Here is a 19,182-nt window from a genome sequence, read left to right as displayed (position 1 = left end):
GGCAGCGTGGAACCTCTCCGCAGCCGACCCGAGACTTCCCCCATCCCCCCACAGGCTTGTGCTGCAAGGCGGCCTGGCAACCCCGGGGCCCCGCTGCTACATTTGCGGGCAGGCCAAACACCCCCGGCAGCGCTGCCCGGCCCGCGCATCCATCTGCAAGGGATGCGATAAAAAGGACCCCTTCGTGGTGGTATGCCAGGCCCGTGCGGTCACCGCGGTCTCCGGCAGCGAATGCGGACCGCCACCACACACCTCTCCACGGTCCCCGTGCGGCCAGCGGGCGCCGCCATCTTGTCCCGCGGACGCCACTTTCGATAGATGGGCACCGCCATTTTGTGCACCCCCAGCCATGTGCGACCAATGGGAGCCGCCATCTTGGATAGATTCCCAGGACCCCAGCTCGGCTGACCGCACACCGCCCGAAGAGAACACTCAGCTGCTGCAATTAGCCTCGGTGACTCTGGACCAGTCCCAGCCTCGAACACTCTCAACTGCTACAACGACCGTGCTAATCAACGGGCACAAGACTTTCTGCTTGATCAAATCTGGGAGCACGGAGAGCTTCATACACCCCGACACAGTAAGGCACTGTTCTCTCCTCGTCCACCCCGTTAATCAAAAAATCTCCCTGGCCTCCGGTTCCCACTCAGTAGAGATAAAGGGGTTTTGTGTAGCAAACCTCACAATGCAGGGAAGGGAGTTTAAAAATTACCGGCTCTACATCCTTCCCCACCTCTGCGCGACCACACTCCTAGGTTTAGACTTCCAGTGTAATCTCCAAAGTTTATCTTTCAAATTCGGCGGCCCTATATCCCCCTTCACTGTCTGCGGCCTCGCGGCCCTCAAGGTCGATCCGCCTTCCCTGTTTGCGAACCACACCTCTGATTGCAAACCCATCACCACCAGGAGCAGACAGTACAGTGCCCAGGATCGGATCTTTATTAGGTCAGAGGTCCAAAGGCAACTGAGGGAAGGAGTCATTGAAGCTAGCAACAGTCCCTGGAGAGCTCAAGTAGTGGTGGTAAAGACCGGGGAGAGGCATAGGATGGTCATCGACTGCAGTCAGACCATCAACAAGTTTACGCAGCTGGACGCGTACCCTCTCCCCCCGCATATCCGACCTGGTAAACAGGATCGCACATTACAAGGTCTTCTCCACGGTGGATCTTAAGTCCGCCTACCACCAGCTCCCCATCCGCACTAGTGACCGCAAATACACTGCCTTTGAGGCAGATAGGTGGCTCTATCACTTCTTAAGGGTGCCCTTCGGTGTCACCAACGGGGTCTTGATCTTCCAGCGCGAGATGGACCGAATGGTTGACCGGTATGGTTTACGGGCAGCATTCACGTATCTCGATAATGTCACCATCTGTGGCCACGACCAGCAGGACCACGACACCAACCTCCGAAAATTCCTCCAGACCGCAAAGATCCTTAACCTAACATACAACAAGGATAAATGCGTGTTTAGCACCGACCGCCTAGCCATCCTCTGCTACGTAGTGCACTGCTCCAAGGCCCTGAAGGGTTTTTCTCTTGCTATGCCCAGTGGGTCCCCCAACTATGCGGACAAGGCCCGTCCCCTGATCCAATCCACAGTTTTTCCCCTGTCGATAGAGACCCGTCAGGCCTTCAGCCGCATCAAAGCAGACATTGCAAAGGCCACGATGAACACCATCGACGAGTCCCTCCCCTTCCAGGTCGAGAGCGACACGTCTGACGTAGCTCTGGCGGCCACCCTCAACCAAGCAGGCAGACCCGTGGCCTTCTCACGTACCCTCCATGCTTCCGAAATCCTCAGTCGAAAAGGCCATAGTAGAAGCTGTGCGACTTTGGAGGCATTACCTGGCCGGCAGGAGATTCACTCTCCTCACTGACCAACGGTTGGTTGCTTTCATGTTCGATAATGCACAGCGGGGCAAGATAAAAAACAATAAGATCTTGCGGTGGAGGATCGAACTCTCCACCTACAACTACGATATCTTGTATCGTACCGGGAAGCTAAACGAGCCTCCTGATGCCCTGTCCCACGGCTCATGTGCCACCGCACAAGTGGACCACCTCCGAGCCCTCCACGAGGACCTCGGCCACCCGGGGGTCACTCGCTTCTACCACTTTATCAAGACCCGCAACCTGCCCTACTCCATCGAGGAGGTCAGGACAGCCACCAGGGACTGCCAAATCTGCGCGGAGTGCAAACCGCACTTCTACCGGCCAGAGAAAGCGCACCTGATAAAGGCTTCCCGTCCCTTTGAACGCCTCAGCATGGACTTCAAAGGCCCCCTCCCCTCCACCGACCACAACACGTACTTCCTGAACATGATTGATGCGTACTCCCGGTTCCCATTTGCCATCCCCTGCCCCGACATGACCACAACCACCATCATCAAGGCCCTTCATAGCATCTTTGCACTGTTCGGGTTCCCCACTTACATACATAGGATAGGGGGTCCGCCTTTATGAGCGACGAACTGCGTCAATTCCTGATCAGCAAGGGCATCGCCTCGAGCAGGATGACCAGTTACAACCCCCGGGGTAACGGACAGGTAGAGAGGGAGAACGGAACTGTCTGGAAGACAGTCCTACTGGTTCCACGGTCCAGGAATCTCCCAGTCTCCCGCTGGCAGGAATTCCTCCCGGATGCCCTCCACTCCATCCGGTCACTGCTTTGTACCACGACCAACCAAACACCTCACAAACGTCACCTTGTCTTCCCAGGAAGTCCTCCTCTGGGACCTCGTACCCGACCTGGCTGGCAGCTCCCGGACCCATCCTGCTCCGAAAACACGTGCGGGTGCACAAGTCGGACCCATTGGTCGAGAGGGTCCATCTTCTCCACGCTAACCCCCAGTACGCCTATGTGGCGTACCCCAGTCGGCCGACAAGATACGGTCTCCCTAGGAGACATGGCGCCCGCCGGATCCCCACGCACCCCAGCCACCAGTCCCACCCTCCCTCCCACCAGTGCACCTTACAGGAGGATCGGTCCTTCCACCGGCCCCGTCTAGGCCCCCCCACCCACCGATGCACCCCGCAGACGCTCCCTTCAACGATCACAGAGGACGACCAAGGCTCCCGATCGACTGATTGCTTCATTTTAAAGTGTAAAGTTAATTATGAATCTGTAAATAGTTACAAAACGTTGTACTGAGGTATTACAGTACCTCCATAACTATAATTTCTACCACGTTACCATGTTGTGATATCAAGCCACCACCCCGCCGGGCTCTTTTTTTTTTTAACGGGGTGAATGTGGTAGTCTGTGTAGAGGTATTACAGTACCTGGTAATGCTGGAACACCATTGGTAGATATTGTACGTTTCCTGTTGGTCAAGCTGTATGGTAGCTCTGCCCTGCAAGGCGGGGTATAAGAGCCTGTGCCGCCCCAGCAGCCTTCTTTCTGTACCTGAGCTGCTGGGGGAAACACCTAGCTTATTAAAGCCTTCAGTTGGACTACAACCTCGCTTTAGTGGTCATTGATCGTGCATCACACCACAGCCCTTTATTCATATATTCTCAAAAAAACTATCTATCTTTATCTTGAAAACATTTAATGAAGGAGCCTGAACTCCTTCACTGGGCAAGGAATTCCATAAATTCACAACCCTTTGGGTGAAGAGGTTCCTCCTAAGCTCAGTCCTAAATCTACTTCCCCTTATTGTGGGGCTATGCCCCAAGTTTTTCTTTCACCCGCCAGTGGAAACAACCTGCCCGCATCCCCCCGCCCCCCCCCCGGCATCCTTCTAAATTTCAACGAGTGCAGTCCCAGTCTACTCAACCTCCCTGTAATCCAACCCCCTCAACAATCCAACCCCCTCAGCTCTGGGATTAACTTAGGACAGTGTTTTTCAAACTTTTTTTCCAGGGACCCATTTTTACCGGCCGGCCTTCGTGGCCCACGCGGGCCGACCTGCACGACCCACCATTTTCTCTTACCTTGTTGCTGACAACCATGGAGGAAATAGTTTTGGGTCCCTTTGGCCCCAATGGTCCCTTTGGCTCTCCCAAATGTGAAAAAAAAAAAGGCTGTGACCATATTAAAAAAATGCAGGCGCACTGCGCTTGTGTGCCCGATCACCAATGCGCATATTGCGCATGCGCACCGATGATCGGGCACGCGTGCGCAGTGTGGCCAAATTAATTTTACCTGTTCCTGGCCATTTTGAAGGCCGCTTGCAGCCGACATTATTAAAAGCCGGCTGCTGCGGCTGTTGCGCGCGGTTTGCATGATCGGGAGCGCCGTGACGGACAGCTCCGCGACCCTCCTGACACCTGCCCGCAGGTCGCGCCCCTGAGTTTGATAATGCCTGACCCAGTGAATCTCCTCTGCACACCCTCCAGTGCCAGTGCATCCTTTCTCGGGTAAGGAGACCAAAACTGAACACACTACCCCAGGTGTGGCCTCACTAACACCGTATACAGTTGCAGCATAACCTCCCTAGTCTTAAACTCCATCCCTCTAGCAATGAAGGACAAAACTCTATTCGCCTTCTTAATCATCTGTAAACCAACTTTTTGCGACACATGCAGTAGAGTTCATGCAGGTCCCTCTGCACAGCACCATGTTTTAATATTTTATCATTTAAATAATAATCCCTTTTGCTGTTATTCCTACCACATAGATAACCTCACATTTGTCAACATTGTATTCCATCTGCCAGATCCTTTGCCCATTCACTTAACCTATCCAAATCCCTCTGCAGACTTCCGGTATCCTCTGCACCTTTTGCTTTACCACTCATCTTAGTGTCATCTGCAAACTTGGACACATTGCACTTGGTCCCCAAGTGCACATTGAATTGGTCATTCAATATATTGTCTGAGTTATACACATTCTTGATGAGGGCATAATGAGTTATAAGGGATAATAGCGTTCATGCCACAATCAGATCTTATTGAATGATTTTATTGAATGGTGGAGCAGACTCAATGCGCCAATTGGCCTCCTCCTATTTCTTTTGGTCTTGTGAACTCCTGTCTGGATTGTTATAGACAGCATTGAAGTATCAGGTGATCTCCTAGTCAGTGGTAATCCACAAGGATATGGTTGATGGTGTGTTTGGCAGCAGAGATGTCCGAGGTTAGGAGAGGTTCTTAGTTTTATTGTCCATTGCTTGACACTTGTGATCATAGAATTTCCAGTGCAGAAGGAGGCCATTCAGCCTGTCGAATCTGCACCAGCTCTTTGAAAGAGTACCCTACCCAAGCTCACACTTCCACCCTATCCCCATAACCCAGTAACCCCACCCAACACACAAGGCAATTTTGGACACTAAGGACAATTTAGCATGGCCAATCCACCTAACCCGCACATCTTTAGACTGTGGGAAGAAACCGGAGCACCCGGAGGAAATCCATGCACACACGGGGCGAACATGCAGACTCCGCACAGACAGTGACCCAACCGGGAATCGAACCTGGGACCATGGAGCTGTGAAGCAATTGTGCTAACCACTATGCTACCGTGCTGCCCATTAATAGGAGTGAGCAGCTAAAGGTGGCTAGCATAAGGATGCTATTTTGAGAAAATCTTACAGCAATGTTTGGAGGTTGCAGTGATTGTGTTCCAACAATCTCGATCTTAATGTTGAATATGGCTGCAGCCATTGAAAATTTTCCAATTAACCTTGATTTACTTGGACTTTTTGGTGTTATACCCAGTAGAATGGTGTTTTATGCATCTCTTTTGGACATTTAGCTCTTGTTCTGGAGTTGAGTTATTCTACTTGAGGATCCACATATTATTTGTGTAGTAGTTGCTGCTGGACAACATTAAGGACTCCACTGGGGGACGGACTTGCCTCAATTGATTGGGTTAGATTTGTCCTCCTTGTTGAACTTATCCAGACATTGCCATGTTAATGTATAATAGCATACAGGATTGATTTTGGAAGAGGTCTGAACATAGAACATTACAGTGCAGTACAGGCCCTTCGGCCCTCGATGTTGCGCCGACCTGTGAAACCACTCTAAAGCCCATCTACACTATTCCCTGATTGTCCATATGTCTATCCAATGACCATTTGAATGTCCTTAGTGTTGGCGAGTCCACTACTGTTGCAGGCAGGGCATTCCACGCCCTTACTACTCTGAGTAAAGAACCTACCTCTGACATCTGTCTTGTATCTATCTCCCCTCAATTTAAAGGTATGTCCCCTCGTGCTAGACATCACCATCCGAGGAAAAAGGCTCTCACTGTCCACCCTATCCAATCCTCTGATCATCTTGTATGCCTCAATTAAGTCACCTCTTAACCTTCTTCTTTCTAAAGAAAATAACCTCAAGTCCCTCAGCCTTCCCTCATAAGATCTTCCCTCCATACCAGGCAACAGTCTGGTAAATCTCCTCTGCACCCTTTCCAATGTTTCCACATCCCTCCTATAATGCGGCGACCAGAATTGCACGCAATATTCCAAATGCGGCCGCACCAGAGTGTTGTATAGCTGCAACATGACCTCATGGCTCCTGAACTCAATCCCTCTATCAATAAAAGCTAACACACCGTACGCCTTCTTAACAACCCTCTCAACCTGGGTGGCAACTTTCAGGGATCTATGCACATGGACACCGAGATCTCTGCTCATCCACACTGCCAAGAATCTTACCATTAGCCCAGTACTCAGTCTTCCTGTTATTCCTTCCAAAATGAATCACCTCACACTTTTCTGCATTAAACTCCATTTGCCACCTCTCAGCCCAGCTTTGCAGCTTATCCATGTCCCTCTGTAACATCCTTCCGCACTGTCCACAACTCCACCGACTTTAGTGTCATCTGCAAATTTACTCGCCCATCCTTCTACGTCCTCCTCCAGGTCATTTATAAAAATGACAAACAGCAGTGGTCCCAAAACAGATCCTTGTGGTACACCACTAGTAACTGGACTCCAGTATTTCCCATCAACCACCATCCTTTGTCTTCTTCCAGCTAGCCAATTTCTGATCCAAACTGCTAAATCACCCTGAATCCCATGCCTCTGTATTTTCTGCAGTAGCTTACCATGGGGAACCTTATCAAACGCTTTACTGAAATCCATATACACCACATCAACTGCTTTACCCTCATCCACCTGTTTCGTCACCTTCTCAAAGAACTCAATAAGGTTTGTGAGGCACAACCTACCCTTCACAAAACCGTGTTGACTATCTCTAATTAAATTATTCCTTTCCAGATCATTATACATCCTATCTCTGATAAACCTTTCCAAGATTTTTCCCACAACATAAGTAAGGCTCACTGGTCTATAGTTACCGGGGTTATCTCTACTCCCCTTCTTGAACAAGGGGACAACATTTGCTATCCTCCAGTCTTCTGGCACTATTCATGTAGACAAAGATGACTTAAAGATCAAGACCAAAGGCTCAGCAATCTCCTTCCTATCTTCCCAGAGAATCCTAGGATAAATCCCATCCGGCCCAGGTGACTTATCGATTTTCACACTTTCCAGAATTGCTAACACCTCCTCCTTATGAACCCGAAGCCCTTCTAGTCTAGTAGCCTGAATCTCCGTATTCTCCTCGACAGCATTGTCTTTTTCCTGTGTGAATACTGACGAAAAATATTCATTTAGCACCTCTCCTATCTCCTCGGACTCCAAGCACAACTTCCCACTACTGTCCTTGACTGGCCCTACTCTTACCCTAGTCATTCTTTTATTCCTGACATATCTATAGAAAGCTTTAGGGTTATCCTTGATCCTACCTGCCAAAGACTTCTCATGTCCCCTCCTGGCTCTTCTTAGCTCTCTCTTTAGATCCTTCCTAGCTTTCTTGTAACTCTTGAGCGCCCTAACTGAACCTTCATGTCTCTCTTTACATGCGTCTCCTTCTTCCTCTTGACAAGTGTTTCGACTGCTTTAGTAAACCACGGTTCCCTCACTCGACCACTTCCTCCCTGCCTGACGGGTACATACTTATCAAGGACACGCAGTAGCTATTCCTTGAACAAGCTCCACATTTCCATTGTGCTCATCCCCTGCAGTTTTCCTCTCCATCCGATGTATCCTAAGTCTTGCCTCATCGCATCATAATTGCCTTTTCCCCAGATATAACTCTTGCCCTGCGGTATATTCCTATCCCTTTCCATCACTAAAGTAAACGTAATCGAATTGTGGTCACTATCACCAAAGTGCTCACCTACCTCCAAATCTAACACCTGTCCTGGCTCATTACCCAGTACCAAATCCAATATGGCCTCTCCTCTCGGCCTATCTACATACTGTATCTACACTGGCTCCTTCTGTTGCAGAGAATGTCACTACAATTGGAATGTTGAGGCCCCATAATCTTTTCTCATACTCCTTTGTCAAGTAGAATGAACTGATTTTATCCGAAATGGTGGTAGGGTCGGGCGATGCTAAGTAAGATGTTGTTAAGTGTTCTGTTGGCTCTATTGGCTGAGGATGTGGCAAATACCTCAACCTTGTCTTTCGCATGTGTGCTTCATTCCACTATGATTGTGACAATATTAATTTCTTTACCCGTCAGTCTGGCCTCAATAAAACTGTCGGCATAGTATTATTTATTTTTAACCAACTTGCAAGTCTGACTCGCTTCACAAAGACTCAGAACACAAGCTGCCTCCTGGGGTCTCCTGAATCGAGTGCTATTGGAGACAAAGGAATCTCTACAAATACATTCAAATGGCATCAAGTTTCACATACAAGATTCCCATAGGCCATCCTACTCCCCTCCTGACCTGGCCATATATCCTGATTGGCTCACTTCTCATTCCTTAACCCTGGGCCTCTTGTTACCCAGCATCCTTTTCCCATCCTCCACCAGACACCCCCCCCCCCCCCCCCCCCTTGCCATGCTTTCTGAAATCCTTTGTCTGTGAACTCACCACTATTAGACTGATCACATCCACATTACTGTAACTAATATTTGAACTAACTATTTTATATCACATTCGTTTGTTCAATTCTTCAATTGAGGATGTAGTTGGTTCATGGTGACTTCCCATGCGGATTATTTTCCTGATCGTCTAGCATCATTCTTGACTGGGTGCGGATGGCTGTGGGATTGTTTTACTTGGCTGCTCTTGTTGCTGGAAAAACGCAGCAGGTCTGGCAGCGGTGTGAGAAACTGAATACATTTGGAGTCCTTACGGACTCTCAACAGTAACTCTGTTTCTCTCTCCACAGATGCTGCTGACTTTTTCCAACATTTTTGTTTTCATTTCTGATTTCCAATATCCACAGTATTTTGCATTGTTATGCCTGAGATTACTCTTGGCAGCTACTTCAACACTTATCATTAAATCAAGATTGATGGTGGAAAGATTTGAGGGTTAGGTTGGGCCTTGCAGTTAGCAGAATTGTAGGACGTAATTCTACTGTTATTTCTTGATCGGATTCTCCCTACCTGACACTATGTTTTAGGGATTTGAGTAACAGTCATTGGTATTAAGCCACTTGATGGATATTGGATCCCGCTCACAGTATCGTTCAGTATAAGAACCCTTTTAATAACGTGGTCAGTGTTATTTACTGCCAATCCCCCTCCTGCAAACAAAAATATTTTATAATTGTCATTACTTCGGGTATTGATTGTTCAAGATATAAAAATCCAGCTATTTTTCTTTCTGTACCTGATTTGACACGGGATTCACCCATTAATTTACACTGTTACAAATATGACGTTTATGGGGCGGGGGGGGGGGGGGGGTTCTGGAGCATAGCTTATCGGCATTTCTACTTGGATCCAATGTTAGAGAAAGTTGGCGAGATGGAGGGATTTCTAATTGTCCTCACTGAAATTTCCTTTGGGAGTAGAAATTATCAGTCTGGAAAAGAAAAAATGAGCGGAACATAGTTTTAGACTGGTGGTCCTGGATAATGAAGTGTCCACTTGGGGCAGTGTAAAGTATAACCGTGGCAAGGGGATTTTCTATGATTGTAGAAGTTTAATGGGGATCTTTTCTGTCATTGTAAATTTAGGTTGCCTAAATTCTGCTTATTCAATGCAGCTTTTAGTTTGTTATGATAAAAGTCTTTAAAATTCACAATCTTGTGTGATCATTTCAGTCATCGACTGGAACTGTGAAAAATGTTATCAGTCTCTTTAAAAATCACCATAGTCCCAGATGACCAGAGGCTGCTTTCCCTTTTTGAGGGGGAGAGTTGACTGGTGGTGATTTAACCTGAGGATCACCACACCTCGGGTGAGTGGCAAGGTTGAGAAGGCGAGGCCTTCATGAATGACCTCAGCTAGTACAGGAATTGAACCCACTCTGCTGGTCTCGCTGTACATCACTGTCTAGTCAACTGAGCTAAACCCGCCCCCTCAGTCTCTCGGGGGATTGCAACAACACTTGTCTCTTGGTCTTTGTGATCCTTCAATTTGGCTAAGGAGTTGCGTGTCCTGTTCACTTCGATCTTGGATGTCTGATTTTTCTTGCTGTGACTTTGAACAACTTGTAACACAAACATTGAAATGAAATCAATGTCTATGGGAAAACCTAATCAATGGCAAATATCATTAGATGCCTTGTTGTAGCAGAAACATGTAACTATTTGAAAAGTTTATTTGGCATTCAGTGTATGTTATTGAGCTTTTGATGGTATTTGCAGTGTGGATGATGCATTTTGTCTAACATGCCTGAGAGCTTAATTACTGTACTGTTATTTCCTACTTCAGAGCTATCATTTCTTTATTTTTAAAACCCTGTTGTGCTGAAATGGCGTCATAATTTGATAATTAGACTGGTAATGTCATGCATACATGACAGTGACAGTGAAAGATCCAGTGACAGCACAAAGGCAATAAATAGGGTTGTGAATTGGGGATGAAATCTGAATTACTATGCTTCACTGAGTTGAAACTGCACATTTTTCAGAGACTAACATTGTCATCAAAGATTTGAGTCTTTTTTTTCCCTTAAATGTTATCAGATGATGCAGTGAATTATTTGGAATATATTTATTCATTGTTATCATGAGCACTTTAATTTCCAAATCATACTAATTGGCTTTTCAATGACCGAATGTCCATGTGTCTGTGACCATTTGTATTTTGCTTAACATATTATGATCATTTGCCTAGCATTTCACATGTAGAGGTGTAGGGAAGGAGGGTAGGAGACTTCTTTTCGAAAAAGAACGTGCATTTTTTAATGTCTGTACTTGTGTAATGCATAACTACTATTTCATTTACAGAATATGTATCAGTGGGTATCCAAGGAAGTCGCAGAAGAAATACAAAGATGTTGATAATAGAATACCTGTCTCTCCCGAGTTTATGGTACACATGTTAACATCTATTTATTATGCTATGTGAGTATAAATATTGCATTTAATCTTTTGAGTTGCTTAATAAGCTGTTTTAAAAGAGCAAAGTATGCTGGATTGAACATTTGACTAATTAAATAGGAGCAGGCAATTCAGTCCCTCGAGCTTGTTCTGTCATTCAATAAGATCATGGATGATCTAATTGTGGCCCGTACTCCACGTTCCTGCCTGCCCCCATAACCCTCGATGCCCTTGTTGTCCAAAAATCTTTCTAGCTTGGCCTTGGATACATTCATAACCTATCCTCCACTGCTCTCTATGGAAGAGAATTCCAAAGGTCAGCAACATTCTGAGAAAAGGTTCTCTAATCTCCGTCTTAAATTATGACCACCATTTTAAGCTGTGTCCCCCTGGTTCGAGACACTCCCACAAGGAGAAAACACCCTCCCACCATAGAATCCATCCTAGAATCCCTACTATGCAGAAGGTGGCTGTTCGGCCCATTGGGTCTGTACTAATTCATCAAAGGAGCACCCCGCCCATAGGGAAAACAGATAAACTCCACTCCCACGGTTGGAATTGAACCCGGGTCCATGGTGCTGTGAGGTGGCAGTGCTAACCACTGGGCCACCATGTTGCCATTTCATCCATTCAATTATCCATCACCTCAACCCGAACACTATTGTTCCAGAGATGGATTACTTTGATGGATTACCATGTTCGAGGGTTTTTTTTTTGGCAGTCTTTTTAGGATATCTTCTTCACTGCAAACAGGCCAAGAGTTCCGGTGCCATCATTCAGAATTTAACCATCCATGATGTGCAAAAAAAAAAAGTGCTTTTCGCATGTCAGACTTTGAATAAGTTTCAATACTTCCTCACTATTTGCATAAATTATGTATCTATTAATCATCAATACAACAATGTAGTTAAGCAGAATAATTACTTTTGACCGTGCATAGAATTTGGAAAGTTGAGCTTTATTTCATGTTTCCTCAGGTATAATGGAGAATGGGACTTGGCTTGCAAAGCATTGGATGATATATTGTACAGAGCACAGTTGGAGATGTTTCCAGAACCTTTACTGGTGGGTAGTCATCTGTTCCTTTCCACTTATCATGCCACTCATTATATAACTGTAAAATGAAGATATTTAGGGGTGGGAGGGTGCATGTGTTACTGTTGGTAAATTCTCTGAAATTGGTTGGGTGGAGGTGATGATTGGGTGGAGGTGAAAGAGGAGAGCATGCTTTATCTCTGAAGGGATTTGGAGAAAAATAATTCGCTAAGATAATCAGTTCCTTGATAAATTTCACAGGTCACGTTAACTTATTGAACCACTACTTTTTGGATTATGGCTTCTGGTTGCCTTCTGGATTATCTTCTGTTACTCCCTTTAAATCATTCAGAATTGAACCACAGTCCCACAGATCTGAGCTCCTATCAGGGGCAGAAAAAACTTTTAATTACAGATTGGGCATTTGGCTTAATTGGCTATATTTTGGATGGATAAAAAAATGCACCGATCTTTTCCAGAACTGAGTTATCCCAGAATGCCCACTTTCTTTCCCCCCTGCATTTAATTAGCACTGAATCAGGAACCTATTTTATTTTATGGAGGTGCAGATCAAGATGATCTTTTAGGCTTGTTATTATAAGAGTGTCTACTATACGTAGTAGAATTGGGCTGCCAGGCCCTTGACAGCATTAATGGAAACAGATAATTTTGGATACATGAATATGGAATTTGACGACATTCAAAAGATTAACAAAATCAAGTTCTTTGAAGGCATTTTAAACAGGTTATAATCTCAATTAAACTGCCAAGAAAAATCATTGTGTATTTGCCTGCTGGCATCACCAACAGTAAAGTCTAGGTTTTTGTCTTAAAATTGATCACTGGTAACAAAATATAGAATAACAAACGAACATTCAATACAGTGCAAAAGAACATGAGGAAGCCTCAAGGCCACTTGAGCATACTCAACCATGAATAAGTTTGTGATTAATCTGTTCTTGGCCTTAACTCTTCTTGTCCATCTCCGCCTTGAATATACTCTGATTTGGCCTCCACACCTCTCTGAGGTAGAGAATTAAAGATTTGTCACCTCTTGAAAGAGGAATTTCCTCCTTGTTTCCAATTTAAATGAAAGGCCCACTCATTTTTAAATTCTGTGCCCTAATTCCAATTCCCCATAAGAAGAAATGTCCACTAAGCATCTACCCTGTTGAGCCACCATAGAATCTTTGAATGTTTCAATAAGATTGGTCCTCATTCTTCTAAACTCAAATGAATAAGTCCAACCTGCTCAAACCTTCTGCAAAAACAACCCCTTCATCCAAGGAATTAACCTAGTGAACCTTTGCCGAAGTAAGTATGTCCTTTCTTAAGTAAGACAGCTCTAGGTAGAGTGTTGCCAATGCCCTTGTTGCAGCAAGATTTCCTACTTTTATACTCTATTCCCCTTGCAAGAAAGGCAAACATTCTACAACTCTATTTGTTCTCACTGGAACGAGGAGGTTGAGGGGCGACCTGATAGAGGTCTACAAAATTATGAGGGGCATAGACAGAGTGGATAGTCGGAGGCTTTTTCCCAGGGTAGAGGAGTCAATTATTAGGGGGCACAGGTTTACGGTGTGAGGGGCAAGGTTTAGAGGAGATGTATGAGGCAAGTTATTTTACAGAGGGGAGTGAGTGCCTGGAACTCGCTGCCGGAGGAGGTGGTGGAAGCAGGGACGATAGTGACATTTAAGGGGCATCTTGACAAATACATGAATAGGATGGGAATAGGGGGATTCAGACCCCGGAAGTATAGAAGATTTTAGTTTAGTCGGGCAGCATGGTAGGCGCAGGCTTAGAAGAGGGCCGAAGGGCCTGTTCCTGTGCTGTACTTTTCTTTGTTCTTTGTACTAGCCTTCCTAAATATCTGCTGTCTGCTATTCTGGCTTTGTCTTTCATGTATGAGGATACCACAATCCCTCTGGACTGTAGTATCTGTAGTCTCCATTGAAATAATATTTTGATTTTCTATACTTTCTACCAAAGTGGATGATCTCCAATTTTCCTCATTATGCTCCCAGTGTTTCCCACTCTTTCTATTCCCTTTCACACTCTTTGGACTGAATTTTCAAAGGGGGCCAGGAATCTGATAGCTGGATGAATTCTGAGACCATGGCCTTGAGCCTGATCTGTGTTTCTTGTATGACTATTTTACAAAGCAAATAGACTGACTGGGCAGGAGGGGAGGCAAGCTCAGTGCCCAGTTAACAGTGCTATGGGTCTCTAGACGCTGCATGCCTGGCACCAGCAGCAAATACAAATGGCAGCCATGTTGGGGATTGCCACTGCCTTCCTGAGGAGAACAGGCAGCTCAGGAGGATAAAGACAGCACCACGTTGCCATGGATACCAAGTGTTTAAATACAGCACTTAACCCAGTTCTAGCTGATCTATAGATGGAAATTGGCTGCCCCATGACAGCCCCACAAGCTGTGAAAGCCAATGCACCAGACTTTCAGCTTAGTCTGGGTAAAAAATTGAAAATCCCTTTCTGATCTGGAGAGGCCACTTAACCATCTCCATTTGGGGCTTTTTACTCCTCGGTGAGTTCCTTCCTATCCTGCAAGCCCTTTGAAAACTATCCCAAAGGAAGTGCAATTCTGTGCTGCCCTTCAGGAATGCAATTTTCAAATCATGTTCGCACCTGTTGTTGCTCCCATTAAGCAATGAAATCTAGTCCATTATGTCCTTTTGACAACTTGCTTTCCCACCCATCCTTTCATCCAAGTCATTAATACAGATTATTAATAAAAGAGGCCCTAGCACCCACAGTTGCAGTTTGCCAACCTGAAAATGATCCATTTATCCTAACTGTTTTCTACGAGCTATTTTTTTCCTCAAAGAACTCCAAATCAATCAAAAATGTATTTCCCTTCCATAAATACTTATTGACTTTGTTCTCTCTTTCCTTTCATTGCATTTGCAGTTTTCTGGGTTCTGCCTGAACTTTTCCACCATCCCTGAAGCCACATATTTTAAGATCATAGGGCACAGGCCATAAAGTCCAGTGCACCTGCTGGTCTTTAGTCCCATAGGTTTTCATGAAATGAAATGAAATGAAAATCGCATATGGTACACTTTCTTTAGTGATGGTGGTTGTTTTAAGTTCCTCATTTTGTCCCTTCATTTACTTTTGTTGGGTTGTCTTGGTGTCTTTTACCATAAAGATGAATTGTTGTTCAAAGTAACTTGTCATTTTTTTATTTCACTTGATTAATTCCCCCAGTCTCTTAAGAGACCACCAAAATTTGGAGTTTGGTGCGGTGGTATGAAGTAGCGGCTGCATCTCGGGTGGCTCCCGCCCAGGATCTGGCACTTGGACTTATCTGCCGGATCACAAGAATTAAAAAAAACAAAACAGGACTTACCAGGCAGTGAAACTGACCACAAACAATGTGATGTAGAAATTGACATCGAAGAGGGACGGGGTGAAATTGCACATGTCCAGCCGGAGCAACGGGGCATCAAAGATGGCAGAGGAGACGGTCATGCCTATCATTGTAGACATGATGGCAGGGGTGATAGCCAAAGAATTGAAGAAACTTGGTGAAGAAATGGATGAGCGCTTCAAGAAACATGGTCAGGAATTGAAGGCTTCATTTAAAACCACGGTGGAGGAAGCTTTGGGCCCAGTAAGGGAGCAACTGCGCAAAACAATTAAAGTGTAGGCGTTCAGGGAGAGTAATGTTAAAATGTGGAGCAGCACAAAGACAGACTTGCATCCTTTGAGACTGAGATGGCGATCTTCAGAGACAGGAACAAGGGCTTCAGGGCGAAGCTGGATGATTTAGAAAATATGTCCAGGCGCATGAACCTGAGGCTGGCGGGTCTATCCGAGGGAGTTGAGGGCGCAAGGCCGACCGAATACTTTGCTGCAAAGTTCTCCCAATTGATGAGCGCTGGTGAGGTATTTGCTGTGCCAGAGCTTGACAGGGCACAGGGCCTTGAGGCAGAAACCACGACCGAATGAGCCACCTCGAGTAGTGATCATTCGGTTTCATAGTTTTCAGAGAAAGGAGCGGGTCCTGGAATGGGCCAAGAAAGCCTGGAACATCAACTGGGATGGCAACATGGTAAGGATTTACCAGGACATTGGCACGGATCTGGCAAAACGACGGGCGGCCTTCAACAAGATTAAGACAGTTCTGTTTAATAGAAGAGTGAGATTTGAGGTTGTGTACCCAGCAAAATTAAGGGGTCACATTTGACTCAAAAGATGTCTATTTCGAAACTGCTGAACAGGTGGAAGACTTGATCAAAGATTGTGGTCTAGACACGGCTTGAGGGGTGCGGTGGTCGGTTGGAATGTTAATATTTTACTGCTTTTATTGTTCACCTTCATGCTGTTAAGATGTTAAGTTGGGTTATTGGTGTAGATGTTTGGATGGGTAGTAAGCAACCCCTTACAAGGATGGCCACCTGGAATCTGGGGGCCCCAGTCAAAAAGCATGTTTTTTTGCTCTATTAATGAACTTGGGAGCCGATGTGACATTCCTCCTGGAGCGATCAAGATCAGACGTGGCTTTGGAAGGCTTGGGTGTGCCAAGTTTTTCATTCGGGGTTTGACAGCAGGGCCCGGGGGGGGGGGGGGGGGTTGGCGGTCCTTTTTAATAGGGTCCGGTTTCGTTCAGAGAAGGTATAAGCAGATGCAGGAGGGAAATATGTTATAGTAATGGGGGTGTTAGAAGGAATACTGGCGATGTTGGTGAATGTGTACTCCCCGAATTGGGGTAATACAATGTTCATGAAACAGTTGCTGGCAAGCATATCAGATCAAGACACCCATCAGCTTATTATGGGAGGAGACTCTAGTTGTGCGCTGGACACAAGGGTAAATCGTTCTGGGCCAAGATTGCTGGCCCCGAGTGGTATGACAAAAGCATTAATTGTTTTTATGGAAAAAACAGGGGTGGGGGGACAGACTCTTGGCGGTTTGGTCACCCGGGGGAAAAAGAGTCCTTGTTCTTCTCTGTGCACCTGTTTATTCCAGGATTGACTATTTTGTAACCAGCCAATCGCAAATAGCGATGGTCATGTATTTTTTTTTTAAAGTATTTTATTCAAGGTGTTTTCATATAAACAAACAAAATCAGAAGAAAAATCACAACATTATAAACAACCAGCACTGACTCCCCCTCCCTGGCTTACCAATACCTGCCCCTTCTCCCATCCTGCCTTCCCCATTTTAACCCCTTGTTACCCCGCCCGCCCCCCCCCCCCCCCCCCCTTTGCTGACCCCTCAATCCTCCTTAAAGAAATCCATAAATGGCTTCCACCTCTGAGTGAACCCATCGACTGACCCCCTCAGGGCGAACCTGTCCACCTTCTGCCGCAGGGATTCCACCAGGTCACACACCCCCACCCCCACTTTCAGCGGCTCTCACTCCACTGGAGCAAAATGGGCTATCAGGGAGGCGAAGGGCAAAACATCGGCCTCTCTCACCCCCTGAACTCTTGGGTCTTCCGACACCCGAATATCACCGCCTCTGGACTCGGCCACCTTTACCCCCAGCACCTCAAACATTACGTCCGCAAACTCCTGTCAGAGCCCCCTCAGCTTCGAACATGCCCAAAACATGTGGACGTCATTTGCGAGACCCCCGCCTACACCTATCCTCTACCCCCTCGAAAAACCTACTCATCCGTGCTACCGTCATATGAGCCCTATGGACTACTTTAAACTGAATGAGGTTTAACCTCACACGCAGCGAGGATGCATTCACCCTTCGCAAGGCCTTGGCCCACGTCCTGGCCCTCACCTCCTCTCCTAGCTCCTCCTCCCACCCCACCAGGGCCGCCTTCCAGTCCATTAGCTCCTTGTAGACCTCGGACACCTTCCCTTCCTCGATCTCATCCTTCAACAGTACCTTATCCTGCAACTTCCGAGGCGGCAGCCCAGGAAAGGACAGCACCTCTCTCTTTATAAAATCCCGGAACTGCAGGTACCCAAAACCGTTCCCCTGGGATACTCTTCTTACCGGTCCTCCAGATTCACAAATCTGCCCCCTATAAACAAATCGCTCAATCCCTGCCTGCCACCACCCCTGAAACCTCGCACCCTCCAGCCCCAAATGCTGCTTCCACTGCCCCCACAGCATTAAGGCCGGCACCACCACTGGGCTCATGGTGAGAATGGCAGGGGCGCCGACAACAAAGCCCTTAAACTCATTCTCCTGTATGAAACCGCCCCCACGCCGTTCCCTCCCCCACGGCCAATTTCCTAACTATGACTGTTCGCGGCCCAGTAGTAGCTCAACATGGCAACATCAGCCCCCCTCGCCCAGCTCCAGGAAAGCCCACCTGACCCACGGGTTCTTCCCCGCCAACACAAACCCAGAAACCAGTGCATTAACCTTTTTGAAGAACTCCTTCGGGATGAAGATTGGGAGGTTCTGAAGCACGAACCTTGGCAGCACTGTCATTTTTGCTGTCTGCACCCATCCCAATGGCGGCAGCACATCCCACCTCTTAAAGTCCCCCCCCCCCCCTTTCAACTGCTCCACCAACCGAGAAATTCAGCTTGTGCAGCTGCGCCCAGCACACTGTCACCTGGATGCCCAAGTATCTAAAGTTCATCCCCACGACCTTGAACAGTAGCTCCCCTAATTTCCTCTCCTGCCCTTTAGTCTCAATCGAAACACCTCGCTCTTTCCTATATTCAGTTTTTATCCGGGGAACCATCCAAATTCCTCCAAAATCCCCAATACTGTCCAATGTATAGCAGCAGGCCGTCCGCATACAGTGAGACCCTATGCTCAGCGCCGCCCCCCCGCGCAATCCTTCTCCAGTCCCCGACGCCCTAAGTGCCTTTGCTGGCGGCTCTATCGCCAAAACAAAGAGCAACGGGGAGAGCGAACATCCCTGCTTTGAATCCCAATGCAGCCCAAAATATTTCC

The 19,182-nt window shown here is 46.7% G+C and overlaps 1 protein-coding gene across 9 annotated transcripts in view; it reads left to right on the top strand.

Moving 5' to 3' along the window:
• hycc1 (hyccin PI4KA lipid kinase complex subunit 1) overlaps positions 1–19,182 on the top strand; it is a 158,687-nt gene that overhangs the window by 100,096 nt on the left and 39,409 nt on the right. For all 9 annotated transcript variants that reach the window (XM_072509227.1, XM_072509228.1, XM_072509226.1 and 6 more), the window contains 2 exons: positions 11,157–11,273; positions 12,227–12,314. In XM_072509227.1, the coding sequence (XP_072365328.1) occupies positions 11,157–11,273; positions 12,227–12,314 (205 nt within the window). The remainder of the gene's footprint in view (positions 1–11,156; positions 11,274–12,226; positions 12,315–19,182) is intronic.

The sequence above is a fragment of the Scyliorhinus torazame genome, chromosome 6 (genome assembly GCF_047496885.1).
Source record: "Scyliorhinus torazame isolate Kashiwa2021f chromosome 6, sScyTor2.1, whole genome shotgun sequence".
Taxonomy (NCBI): domain Eukaryota; kingdom Metazoa; phylum Chordata; class Chondrichthyes; order Carcharhiniformes; family Scyliorhinidae; genus Scyliorhinus; species Scyliorhinus torazame.
The sequence above is the reverse complement of the archived record's forward strand: the minus strand, read 5'-3'. Positions and strand labels throughout refer to the sequence as shown.